Source organism: Neofelis nebulosa, chromosome 3, assembly GCF_028018385.1.
Source record: "Neofelis nebulosa isolate mNeoNeb1 chromosome 3, mNeoNeb1.pri, whole genome shotgun sequence".
In the NCBI taxonomy this organism is placed as follows: domain Eukaryota; kingdom Metazoa; phylum Chordata; class Mammalia; order Carnivora; family Felidae; genus Neofelis; species Neofelis nebulosa.
In genome coordinates, this window is record NC_080784.1 from 14699486 (window position 1) to 14713430 (window position 13945).

The following is a 13945-nucleotide window of genomic DNA, read 5'->3' on the forward strand; positions in this document are numbered from 1 at the left end:
GGAGAGAGGAAAGACACCAACTAAACGTGAAAATGCTGCAGGCGATACAGAAAAAACTACCAAAGAGGCTACTTTTTAACAAACCAGCCTCTATTCCACGCCAGACACAGGGCCAGATATTTTATGTACTTATCACAGATCCACACAGTAGTCCTTTAGGATCACAGATGAGGTCATCGAGGCTCAAGGAGGTTACTTTTCTCCCCTAAGAAACATAACTGAGGGATGGGGAGCAGAGATTGGAACCACTCTGAACAGTGTGTGCATTCCATGACGCCACCGAGCTAGTGTCGATGTGTCCAAATGGCTGGGATTCTGTGGGATAATTACCTGGGTATATAAAAAGCTAAATTTATTTCACAGTCATTTGACAAATTACGTGGAGCTATAATCTCTTTCTCTGGAAGAAAAGAGGCGAGAGCTACATTATTAACAGTACTTTATAATATGAGCTCATTACGTACTAACTCATGGTGTTTGGCCGTGATACTCATTGTAATCCCTCTCTCATGATCCTCCTTCACCTTTCTCCTCCGTGTGTTATCCTGGCTAAATTTGAGCTTCTGCATTTCCCTTATGGCCCTGCATGTAAAAGACACTGGGTTTTATATTCATCCTTGCTAAGGCGGTGTTGACTGATCACTCACCATGTACTAGGCACTTCGACAAATAGTAATACAAGAAAATCCATACTCTCAGAAGTCACAGTCTAGTAGGGGAGACAAGATATGTACGTAACAGCCTAAGTGACATCCTCGGTATCATTCTTTGATGCTTCATTATATCCATGGCTTGTTCTGTGAGAGTAGTTCTGTTGAGGAAGAGATTACGGGGAGATACGGGTATGGTAAGGCAAAGTTCTCTGGAGGGTTGATATTTGACCTACATCTAAAAATGAAGTCTGTTTAAACAGAAAAACAGGAAGAAAGGAAGATAGTCATGAAGAAGTAATCTAGAACAAATGATGTTACTGGGGTTTAGGAAAGGCATGAGTAAGACATGTTCTGAGAAGAATCCGATTTACCTGGGTGGAGCAGGGGATCCATGCTGGCAATAATGAGAGATACAGGTAGAAAGCCAGGTTAGGGTCAGATTGCTTAGGGCCTTGAGTGCTCTGAGGAGTTACTCTTCTGTCCTACAGGACGACAGAGACAGTGGGAAAGCATTTTCTGACCTTGAACAAGATGGCCCCATACTCCAAATGGCCTTTGGGGAAGATGAATCTGATGTCCGTGTTTAGGATCAGTTAGAAAGCCGTTGCCTAAAACCATGAGATGCTAGGAACCTAAATTAGTATGGCCAGCAATGCAGGAAATCAACCCATAAAATAAAGAAAGGCAGAGAATGAACACACTGTATATGGGTGGTAAGGAAGAAGATGTAGAAAATACCCAAGGCCTTTGAGCCCAAGTCACCGATGAAATGACAAAAATAGGGATTCCATTTGTTTCATAATTAATTAATCAAAATTGGCTTCACAAAAAGCAAGATATTTTGACTCACTGAAGCTACTCTATTTAGCTCAAAAAATTAGAACTCATATCAGATACTTCTTTCTATTTGCCTACTAATGTCATCTTGCTCATCCTAGACGAAAGGATCCTGCTGGCTTTCTCCTTATCCCCACTTTCATGGCTAACGTAACAGTCATGAAGCGCTTAGGAACAGATGATAGGAGGGGAAAGAAATTGTAAACTATGTCTAAATACACAAAAATGAACAGTGTAGTCAGTTAATGACTAATGCATAAAAATGCATGCTTCTGGTCCTCTTACTATGTTTCCCACACTCATTAATTGGACGGATGGAGGAAATAATTAATAGAAATAGTGAATAACAAAATCAATGCAAAAAAACATAGGTTTTTTAATTTTAAAATTCAAAGTAATCCATCATACCAAATGTAATAAGTACTGCCAGGATATTATATCAAGTAAAAGTCTCCGGCTAGACTTTAATGAATGAATAGATATAAATACTACTCAATCAACATATTAAATTTTTTACATAAATGGAAGCTTCTGAAATTCTTAACATTTAAGTTTCTCTTAGCTCTGCTAAACATTTCCCCCTGTGATGTTTATAGTATTAGTTTGATAACAAACTCCTTTTGTAGGTAGTAAATTTTGGCTCATCCCTGTTCTAATTCTTTAAAATTCCAAAATAAAGGGACTTAAATTAGTTAACTAACACCAGCCAAGAGGTAATAAAACATGTAAGACTAAAAATCAACTTTGTGAATTTTATATTACCAATTAAAAGATCAAAGAAGGTGCCAACCACAGGTCTGTGAACTTGAATCAGTGAACGTTTAGATACAAAATTATAAAAGCTTGATTCAGCACTTCTTGACTTAATATTTAAAAATCAAACAGGCGCAGAAATACCACATCCCAAAGCCCTGCTTGCAGTCATCTAAACAGTCTTCGTTGCCAGAAAAGAGGCATTTTATTGTTCTACATAAGTATAATTTATGCTTTTCTGTGTCCTAAAGGCTACGGCACAATTTCCAATAAAAAGATTAAAGTGCTAATGATCTCTGTTCTATAGCTTGTTCTTTGCAAATATTTCTCTAGTCTAACAAGTTGCATTATGACAAAATGAATAAGCAAATCCAGTCTGCGCGTCCATGGGATGGGACCATGGGGAAGTCGGCTTAGGGATTGTGGTGATCCAGGCAATGCAGCACGAGTCATCAAGGTGCAATATACTAAAAGTTTCAACTTGCTTTGATTTTGCTGCTCTTAGTGAAAATCGTAATGTTATTTTCAGACTTTCTGAAATGAAAACCTTGATCAGTTGTACAAGAAGGCCATTAAACCTCTCCTGGTGAACAGAGACTCCCTCAAACCATGCATTTTGGGTTTTTTTTTTTTTAATGTCAATTTATTTTTTCAGAGAGGGAGAGAGACAGAGACAGAGAGCATGAGTGGGGGAGGGGTAGAGAGAGACACACACAGACTGTGAAGCAGGCTCCAGGCTCTGAGCTGTCAGCACAGAGCCCGACACAGGGCTCGAACCCATAGACTGTGAGATCGTGACCCGAGCCGAAGTCTGACGCTTAACCAACTGAGCCACCCCGGCGCCCCAAGCCATGCATTTTGTAAATCCCGCACTCCAGCTACCAGCAGCCAAGCGCACTCAGTCATCGTAGCCTTACGTTTCCACATGAGACGTATTAATGACCTAAAAACTCACCACCCATTTACACCCGCACACCAGCCTCTCCAGGGCTTTGGCTTTTCGGGAATTTGGAGCGCAAGTACTAACTCATTCTGTCAGAAAACCCTGCTTATGTCAGGTGTCCTTGAACCCCAGACCCATCCCATGTATTGTTCAGAGCTTCTCTGCCTCCAGTCAACTGAAAGTTTCCAAACTCACTTTTAGTGAGTTTTTCTTTTAGTGCTTTTGGTCCTGCTCCCTCTTTTCCTTTGAAAGGGGCTGGGGTCCCAGGACCAGCTCTAATTTGCCATGCTAAGCTGCGCTGCAAAGAACTTACCCAGTTCTCATTTCCTACCATTCTGTGGGGAATGTTTCCAGAAGTAAACTCTCTTCTCCGGGGCCACATACGCCTCCACATTTGTTATTCTGGACAATGGAGTTGTGTGCAAAATTAGAGCTTTCATTTGGCAGACATTTTTAAAAACCGTCGACATATGTTGCTTGATTTAGAAATTTCTGTGCCTTCAAAGAGGGAGACGCTGTGGAACAGGAAATCCAAATATAAGCACCACTTCGGACATTCTGTTATTACTGTCCCACTGGAATAAAGCTGATGTCAATAAAGGCAAAGCTTAGGACTTTAATGTCCATTATTTTTGCATCAAGAAAACTTATGACCTGTAGCTCAAGGGGCCACCTCAAAAATCCGTTGTTTTATTCTCAGAATGAGGCACATCAAAACTATGTATAATTTTTTTATATCATTCTTTATCAGGATCCTAAAGTTTTTATTCTCCTTTATTGTGAACTCATGATTTATATAGTTAAAATGGCTCAGTATTAAAATTCTCCCTTGTACGCTATTAAATGAAAAAGGCAAGATATAGAACAGCATAATGGCTTTTGTGCAAAAATATGTGTGTGTCTATAAATAGGTACCTCTTTTAGGGAGTATGCTTTTTAATCATGGAATATTGGAGATAAAAGGGGGTAAGGGAGAATCCTTCCACTATCCATTTTATATAGGTCTGGACAGTTTATAGTTATAAGTGGGTTAAGTGGACAGGGAGATCATGATCCAAGACTTGGGTTGTTTTTATACACCTTTGGATTGAAAAAATGAATTAAAATTCTTTATTTTTAAAACTGTCTCCTAGAAGTTGCTCTTGAAGGAGTTTTCCACAAATAGCCTTTTCAGCAGGTATTTTAGAAAAGACCTGTAAAGAGGGTGAAAAGGACTTCATGATTAAGTCCCACTATCCCAGGCTTCTGATAAAGGATGTCACTTAAATGAATAATTCTGCATATTACCCTCCACTTGAAAAATTACTGAATGTTCCCATAACTCATCTTGCTTTGAAAATTCAGAGGAACAATTGATTCTGGTACTTCGGCACTGAGACAAAAAGACCCTGGCATGGTCTCATGGATATGGTACCTTTCCACCCTTTGTACATGTAAAAGGAAGAGAGGCTTCTTGATATTATGTTCTTAAAAGTGACCTTGCAGCTTTATAAAGGTGTTTCGTATGAATGCTTAACTCCAACTGAATTTACATTGGATTGCATTATTCATTTACCTTTATCCTCATTACCCTGGAAACAATTCAAAGTGCATGTTTAAAGAAGGGTCTGCATTGTTTGAATAGTTTAGGATGTTCTAGCCTAACAGCAAGACCAAGGAAACAAATTTGAACGTAGCCATTGTTTTTCTTCTTAACCTTTCCAGAAAGCTAGTCGTACTTTAGATAGCTAACGATAATCATTGCACTCCTACACTGTGTAGAGTTACAAGTCAAAAGACACACTGCAACCCAAGAGGAGGCAGGACAGAAGCAGATATTAAGAACAGCTAATGCTTGTTGTATATGTAGTACGTACTAGGCACTGTTCTAAGCATTTTATCTGTATTAGCTCATGTCACCCTCTCAGCATCCTATGAAATATGTATTATTATTATCACCTTTCCAGATAAGGAATCGGAGGCACAGACGAGTTAAATAACTTGCTCAAAGTCATGAGGTTTAGTGAGTGAGGAAGCCAGGATCCAGACCCAGGCAGTCTGGTCTAGAGGTCATGCTCATAGGTACACAACGGACAGGAAAATGTGTGTGTGTGTGTGTATTGTGTGTGTGTGTTTTCATAACTGGCTATATGACTAGTTCTAATTAGTATATAATTGAGGAGATAGGAAAGAAAAGAGAAGTCTTTCCACAATGGTATTTCACAATAGACCCAGTTTGATTGCGTTACGTTATAGTCACCAACCATATATCTAAAAGACCAGCTCCGTCAATATCAGGCTGTTCATAGGGGCGAAGAATCTCTTAAAATTACTCTGAAGATGATATTGATATGTAACTTTTCACTTCATTACAGAGTAATAAACTACCACATTAAGGAAGGCAGTACGTCTGTGCATTTGACATTTCAGGCATCGACTTAGAAAAGCGATACAGTGACACTTCACATGGGCAGGGGTCCATAGCCCAGTGGTTCTGAAGCGTCTTCGTCTCAAGTGACTTGTATCTCCCTGAATCCTTTGTTTCACTATTCACCCTCTCACACTTATCACACACTCAAGACCTCTTGCTTAAATATGTCTCTTGTCGCCAAAAGATACGGAAGGGTAGAAAGGAGACCCGAAACCTGGAGGTGGTCAAGCTTTCGCGAGTCTCGGTGTTTCCGTGTGAATCCACTTAACAGCCAGAGGCTTCAGAGCTCCAGAGGGTCTCTACAGACGCCACGTGTGGCCAGCTCTGTGGCCACGTGGGCACCCGATGTAAGACACGCTCGTGAAACCAAGAACTTGGTATTTTAGCAGTAGACTCTCTCACAGGAGCCCTGAAGTACACATATTGACCACTTTCAAAGGAAGAGCATTAAGTAGTGAGAATTGTGTCATTAGAACCTAATAGTAACGAGAAAACCACTACACTACGCCATTATTTAGAACAAGTATTTTCATATAGTTAGATTTATACTCCATCTTTTAGATATTCACATGTAAAACAAATGGAAACAAGTATAAAAGTGTGGGCGGGGAGAGAAAAAGAGAGAAAGAATGAGAATAAATTGGTAAAACGCTAAGTTTGTCGTGAAGATAATGTAGAATCCAGTGGATTCTTGCCTGTCAACATCTTTGTCGAAAACACTGGAATGTTTGTTTCCAGAAGGCAATATTTGCACATGGTACAAAATTCCATTAATCCTAAGAATGTGATGTTGAGTGTTCATAAGGAGATGAATGAACTTTTTAATTCCACCTAAGGGTCCTAATTTGTCCATTGCTTGGTAATGTCGGTCTTCCCATTTGTCACAGGTAACGGGACGTAGGATAGTTTACATTTGTGCTACTTTCTACGTGTCACATTGAGGCAGTATGTTTTGTGAACAAATGCCTGCATCTCACCAAATTCTCAGACCGGTCTTAAGGCAGCTTAATTTACAACTTTTGAAGTAAAACTTGACAGAACTACCCTTCTGGCTCACTGCATGAGGCCGGCATCTGAGACAGCCTCGTACACGTGCATGACCTCCTTTTAGTACGTAACCCTGTTGCTCAAGACAAACACTAACTGCATCAGATTGCCCTCCTGGATTATGATAGAGCAACGAAGACAGACCCGATGGTGCATTTTGTCAGGGGCAGGCGTTCATGTGATTTGGATTTGTAGCAAAACAGGAGAATTCCCTCTGATGAGGTGCAAGGGACATGAGTAGTATGTTACACTTCACCGGGGTTTGATAGAGACACCCTTCCCCTGGAATAAACTTTATGTCGATCACTCAAGAGCAATTTATTAATGGCTTTTCATTGATCCAAAAGGATTTAGAGAACTTGCTTCTTTGTTTTAGGCTAGAAGCGTATTGCCTTCTAAAGGGAATTATTTTCCAAGATGGCTGTTTTAATAAATTTAGTAAATTAAATCCTCAGCCACCAGCAAAGAAAGAAAGCAATCCTTTTAGAGCTTGCCTCCAATTCTTTTCCGCCATTCTTTGAAGTCGTTATTAAATATGCTGTTCGTTTTCCAGTCTTTAATAATGGATTTCAGTTTATAATCAGTTTCCCATGATCTGTTTTATTTTGCCTTTCATTACGCACCCCCCCACCCCCCCTCACCCCTGTGTATTAGGAGTAACTGCCTTGCGATGTTTATGTGTGATCCTTTTTTTACAGCAGCAACCCAGCTCATAGATACTACCTTGCGACTGATCCCGTCACAGGAAATCTGTATGTTTCTGACACTAACACCCGCAGAATTTATCGCCCAAAGTCACTGACGGGTACAAAAGACTTGACTAAAAATGCTGAAGTGGTTGCAGGGACGGGGGAGCAGTGCCTTCCATTTGATGAAGCCAGATGTGGAGACGGAGGGAAGGCTGTGGAGGCGACACTCATGAGTCCCAAAGGTACTGGCATTTATCAATTTGAGGATTTCTTTTTATTAAAAAAAAAAAAGATACAAAATCCAGTTAGTGCCTGATTGTGTTTAATGCTGAGTCTAACATTTTACCCTCCACCGTGTTCTAGAAAGCTGTTTCACATCTAGTGTTTTTAAAAGCCATTTGGCATGAAATTGCTAGAATCCTAAGTTGATTTTACAGCAAATACTGGGTTCTTGGCATTTTTTTATCATACCATTTTTTCACCTTTTCAAAGAATAAAGCAACTAGCCCGTATTATTCAGGTCACATCCTGTTAAACTTCAAGGAAGTGTCCAGATTCTTTTCATTGTCCTGGAATTTCTTTGTCATGAATGAGTCCCGGGCCTCTTTAAAAACCATCACTAAGCAACCGTATTAGTCCTCACCCAGTTTGGAGCTATTAAACTTTTGTTTCTATGCCATGGGAAAAAATGCTTGCTGTGAGGAATTTCTAGAGGTGACAAGGGCTAAAATTCTGTGTGACAAAGGTTTCTAGCTTTTAAACCAGTTGGGACTGACTCCTTGCTCATGTACTATCCCCTTCATTACAATGTTTTTTGGTTTAAGACTTTTTTTTTTTTTTCCATTATAGCTAGCGACTATTATGTGAACGAGGACTGGAAAAAAAGCATTTGTTGTACTGAATTATTCATAATAGCAAATTTCATTGTAACAAGGTCAACAGAATGCTAACCTTGGCTTAGATCTGTTTTTGTTAGAATATAGTTACTCTAAGTTCCGAGTAACAGAATCTGACCTGTTTCTATCATTGATAGTCAACAACAGTATACAGATGTTATAATTTTACAGTTAAAACTCAGGTACAGCCTGTATGATTCGTACACTAAATGGGGATTCTTACAGATTTGGGTTATTTATTACGTTTTATGTTGATTTGTGTCATAAATGCCTCTGCTGGGTTTTTCCTAACGTAATTACAATCTGCAGTCTTACCTGGTACCTATCACCCATGTTATCCCTGGGGTTGAACGTTGAATTTAATGATGGGCCTAAAAATAAATCACGTTTGAAAAATTGGTAACACTTACTTCTCTTGGAAAAGGAATGGCAATTGATAAGAATGGATTAATCTACTTTGTTGATGGAACCATGATCAGAAAAGTTGATCAAAACGGGATCATATCAACTCTCCTGGGCTCTAACGATCTGACTTCAGCCAGACCCTTAACTTGTGACACCAGCATGCACATCAGCCAGGTAGTTAAAATCTCAAGCTGCATTGTGTGTTTTTCTTCTAAGTGTCTTGATTTACTAGGTCAGTAGACTGTGACGGCCCCATATTAAACTGGATATATCAGGTGTGGTGTTAGTTGTAACAAAGCTGTTCCATTGAAGTGTATCTCAGGAGCTCATAAAAAGTTATTTGGGGGGCGCCTGGGTGGCTCAGTCAGTTAAGCATCCAACTCTTGGTTTCTGCTCAGGTCATGATCTCACAGTTTCGTGCGTTCGAGCCCCACCTCAGGCTCCGTGCTGATAGCGTGGAGCCTGCTTGGGATTCTCTCTCTCCCTCTCTGCCCCTTCCCTGCTCACACTGTCTCTCTCTCAAAAATAAATAAATAAACTTAAAAAAAAAAAAGTTATTTTCTTCCGTAGTTCTGCATTTGATGAATTCAGTGAGATTACAAACAATTAGCACTAAGAAATGCTAAAGCATTTGTAATAAAATACCAGTAGAGTAGCAGCAGGCAGATATCCCAAAAAGAACAAAACAGCTTAAATCTCCAATCTTCTGATTGCATGAGCTCTTTAAGTAGTAGAGAGAACCCACTATGATTAGTCCCAAGGGACTTCTATTTAGAATTAGGAACTTAACTGTTGGCCTGATTGAAAACACAATAAAACACTCATATATTCATAACCTAGAAAGCCTCGACGTGTGGTGGGTATTACTGCTAAAGGAGCATATGTGTTCATGTATCATCGATGCCTGTTAACTCACTGCTTAAAGGTTCATTTGCTCTTTGGCTATGACTTGCAAATCTTTCAGCAAGCGGCGTTTTTCACTAACGTGCTATTTCCCGCATTTGTCTCCACTCCAGATTTTTAAGTTTATTTTACAGTAGCTCTTCAAAAAACAATTTTGAAACAGTTGATCAAATTAAGGGTAATTTCCTTGAATGGTCTAATTTACTCTTCTGGCAAATTAACTGCCGCGCAGTAACTGACTAACCAGACCTTTTCATTTTCATTAAGGTACGTCTGGAATGGCCCACTGACCTCGCCATTAACCCCATGGACAACTCCATTTACGTCCTGGATAATAACGTAGTTCTGCAGATCACTGAGAATCGCCAAGTGCGCATTGCTGCGGGACGGCCCATGCACTGCCAAGTTCCAGGCGTGGAATATTCTGTGGGGAAGCACGCGGTTCAGACAACTCTGGAATCGGCGACCGCCATCGCGGTGTCGTACAGTGGGGTCCTGTACATTACTGAAACCGATGAGAAGAAGATTAACCGAATCCGGCAGGTCACCACAGACGGGGAGATCTCCCTGGTGGCGGGAATACCCTCAGAGTGTGACTGCAAAAACGACGCCAACTGTGACTGTTACCAGAGTGGAGATGGCTACGCCAAAGACGCCAAGCTCAGCGCACCGTCCTCCCTGGCCGCTTCCCCGGATGGCACCCTGTATATCGCGGACCTGGGGAATATCCGGATCCGGGCCGTGTCCAAGAACAAGCCTTTCCTTAACTCCATGAACTTTTATGAAGTTGCCTCCCCAACTGACCAGGAACTCTATATCTTTGACATCAATGGCACCCACCAGTATACTGTAAGTTTGGTCACTGGTGATTACCTGTACAATTTTAGCTACAGCAACGATAACGATATTACTGCTGTGACAGACAGCAATGGCAACACCCTCAGGATTAGACGGGACCCGAATCGGATGCCAGTTCGGGTGGTGTCTCCAGATAACCAAGTGATATGGTTGACGATAGGAACCAATGGATGTTTGAAAAGCATGACTGCCCAAGGACTAGAATTAGTTTTGTTTACGTACCATGGCAACAGTGGCCTGTTAGCCACAAAAAGTGATGAAACTGGGTGGACAACGTTTTTTGAGTAAGTATATCCACATTCTGCTCTGATTATAAAGTGCTGTGATACGGTGAATAGACTCTTAAAAATTTACATTCTTGAGGGCAGGTGGGATCCCAGTTTTGGGGGCCCTGGAGCTTCTGTAATTTTTGGATCCCCCCCCCCTCGGAAAAATACAAAATTAGACTCAGGGCCTTGGGAGGGACCCACACAATGAGAAGTTCTGAGGCTTACGTGTCATTGGCATCGTGGTCAACGCCTCTGCTTAAGGGTTAACACTTTGCTTCATACACACCCAGTATATTAGCAGCAGACATTTGGAGAAATATACTACAGTTTTGGTTTTACGCATAAACCCTTCGGGTCTACATTTGCCCAAGTGATAAAGCTGATTATGTTGGGAGCCGTCACCGATGAACGTCAAAAACATTTACAGTGACGGGGACACCTGGGTGGCTCGGTCGGTTAAGCGTCTGACTTCAGCTCAGGTCGTGATCTTACGACTCGTGGGTTCAAGCCCCGCGTCAGGCTCTATGCTGCCAGCCTGGAGCCTGCTTGGGATTCTGTGCCTCCCTCTCTCTCTCCGCCCCTTCCCCGCTCGTGCTCTGTCTCTCTCTCTCTCTCTCTCAAAAATAGATAAGCATTAAAGAAAATTTTTGTAAACATTTACAATGAAGCTGGCTGTTTATGTCAGTGCTACAAATGTCATTCTTATCCAATAGAAAGCCTTCGGTTTTTGTAAGCAGTTATTGGAAATTTAAACTGCACTTAAAAGGACCTTCCCACGAAATGCAAATCGGCAAGGGCCGTCACTGCGGAAGCAGATGAAAAGTACGACGTTCAGGCTGCCAGCATATTCTACTATGTGGAGTAGTGGTCCAGGCAATGGGCTGTGTGAACGGTCCCATTTTGTGAGGTCAATCAGAATGAAATGAGAATCAGCCATTGTATATTTTATGGGATATGTACTTCGCAGCGAACGCAGATGTAAAATCATTTTCGATCACTGTTCACTTCACTAACGTCGCACAAACCGTAAGGGGAAATTAGATGGCATGTTGACAAATGCAGAATAGTCCTTGAGATGAATATTGAGCTCCTTAGTGTGATTTTCGCAATGATATGAGAAGGCAGAAGTATTTTCTGTAGGAGCACACCTCTACAATTATAACCCAAGTCAGTAGAAAAAGAAAACGATCCAATATACAAATATTTTCCGTACAACTTTTCTGGAATGGATCTTCTCCATAAAGCTGAGTTCTCCTGTAGCTTGAATTGCTTTTCTTTTTTGACAGGTTCCCTTTTAATAAAATGAATGTTACCCAGCAGCATGATTTTGTCAGAGGAACAAACCTTTTCAATTGAGTTACATTAAAATTCTGTTCTTAGCATCCCTGTTGCTCATTTTAGGATCGCAATAGGAAAGGAATAAATTGGAAGTTAATGGAAAGTGCTTCCTTTGCACCGTTTTCAAAGCGATAGCGGGCTGGATTGCCAAGGAGGCAAAAAAGAGTCCAGGAAAAGTGCTACCATCGGATGAGACTGGGCAGGAGAGCTGCTCTGATTATAAGACCTTCAGGAAATGATGGTGGCATTGGGAGGGTTTCAGTTTAGTTAAAAGCCAGGGAGAAAAAAAATAGAGAATTAAGTTTTCAGTCCAGTCTGGGACTCAGGCTCTGCTCTGCGGGCCGCTTTTGAGTGTGTCCTTATTTGTTCCTGGGAACTGACATTGCATAGAAGTTCATCGTGTGGGTTACTGCTGACACATGAACTTCCTACAACAGATAGTGTGGTTTACTTAGGACCCGCAAATGGATTTTAATCAACTTTGGAAAATTAGACAAAGGGATATGCTCCATTGGCGGAGTTGATCTGGATTAGTAAAAACAAATTTGGGATTTTTTCACCTTTTTTTTTAAAAAAGAAAGGATGGTGTGCAAAGAGGGCACATTTCTCTCATAACGGATATGCAAACTTCGAACCTCAAACTTAGTTAAGAATCAGCACAGCAGCTAAAGTAGAGGTTGAGTTGGCAAGCCAATCTCGTGACTATAAGGGGCAAGCATGGTTTTAAAGAACAGACATTTGGAATACCTGGGTGGCTTAGTCCGTTAAGCGTCTGACTTCAGCTCAGGTCATGATCTCACGGTTTGTGGGTTCGAGCCCCACGTCCGGCTCGCGGCTGTCAGCAGAGAACCCACTTGGGATCTTCTGTCCCCCTCTCGCTATGCCCCTCCCCCCTCTCAAAAATAACTAAACATTTTTAAAAACATAAAAGCAAAAAAATAAAGAGTAAAAGTTTGTAATTAACGTAAATACCTCACAATCATTCCTTCCCTAATACAAATTCATCACATATCATATTTAAAGCATAACTATTCAATCCTATCTAAATAAGCTAGGGCAACTAATACGAAAAGCATTATTAAAATATTTTACCAAATATAAACCTCATAATCATGTATCTATAGGTACATAAATATACACACACGTATGTTTTGTATAATTTAAAAATACAATAGTTTAATAAACCCTTGCTTCAAAAATTTTTTTTCTAATAAAAGTAACAGAAATACTACTTTCTAAAAGCCACGTTATTACTTTTTCTCTAGATGTCTGCAGCCAAGGCATAACTAACAACTGTCTAAGAAACATAGGGCACTTAACCTACGTAACTGGGAATCATCATGTCAGAATAACAAGCGATCATTTATTTTTTTCTTTCTGTACATTTTTATACTTTGGCTGTGAAAGAGCAAGGGCCCATCTCTTCTAAGCTTCAGAAACTTTAAAACACATTCAAAAGTAAGTGCGTGAAAGAAGCGATGGGAGGGTCCTTACCAAGCAGCCCCTCCCATAGCGATCTCTGTTCTGACAAGCACATCCTGTCTGCGAAAGTGTGTAGCTCCTGACAGGTAAACTTAGCCCTGATCCCTGCTCATCAGAGCCTTGACAAGAGGTTCTGCTTATTACGCTGTGATTTGGACATGTGCCTGGGTGAAGGTGCTGGGGACAGCGGGGGACTCTGAATCCCCCGCCCCGACTTCCTTTGTGTTTGCTGTTATTGGAGAGCTGACAAACCCCCACAATACCAGGAATATCTGTAATATTCCCCTTCAGATGTTCGCAATACTCTGTGTCTAATTTAGACTTATAAGAATGTTTGGTAGTTTCATAAAGAGGGGATGTGGGAGGTTTGACAACGGTCAGACTGGGTTCTATGAAAACCACAAGGAGATTGGGCAGGGGGAGGGGAGGAGTCACCATTCCCAGTGAGAAACACCTGTTTAC

The 13945-nt window shown here is 40.9% G+C and overlaps 1 protein-coding gene across 4 annotated transcripts in view; it reads left to right on the forward strand.

The window, feature by feature from the left end:
• The window catches only part of TENM3 (teneurin transmembrane protein 3), a 2564262-nt gene that overhangs the window by 2515561 nt on the left and 34756 nt on the right, over positions 1–13945 (forward strand). For all 4 annotated transcript variants that reach the window (XM_058719934.1, XM_058719936.1, XM_058719935.1 and 1 more), the window contains 3 exons: positions 7342–7574; positions 8653–8807; positions 9804–10678. In XM_058719934.1, coding sequence (XP_058575917.1) covers positions 7342–7574; positions 8653–8807; positions 9804–10678 — 1263 coding nt within the window. The remainder of the gene's footprint in view (positions 1–7341; positions 7575–8652; positions 8808–9803; positions 10679–13945) is intronic.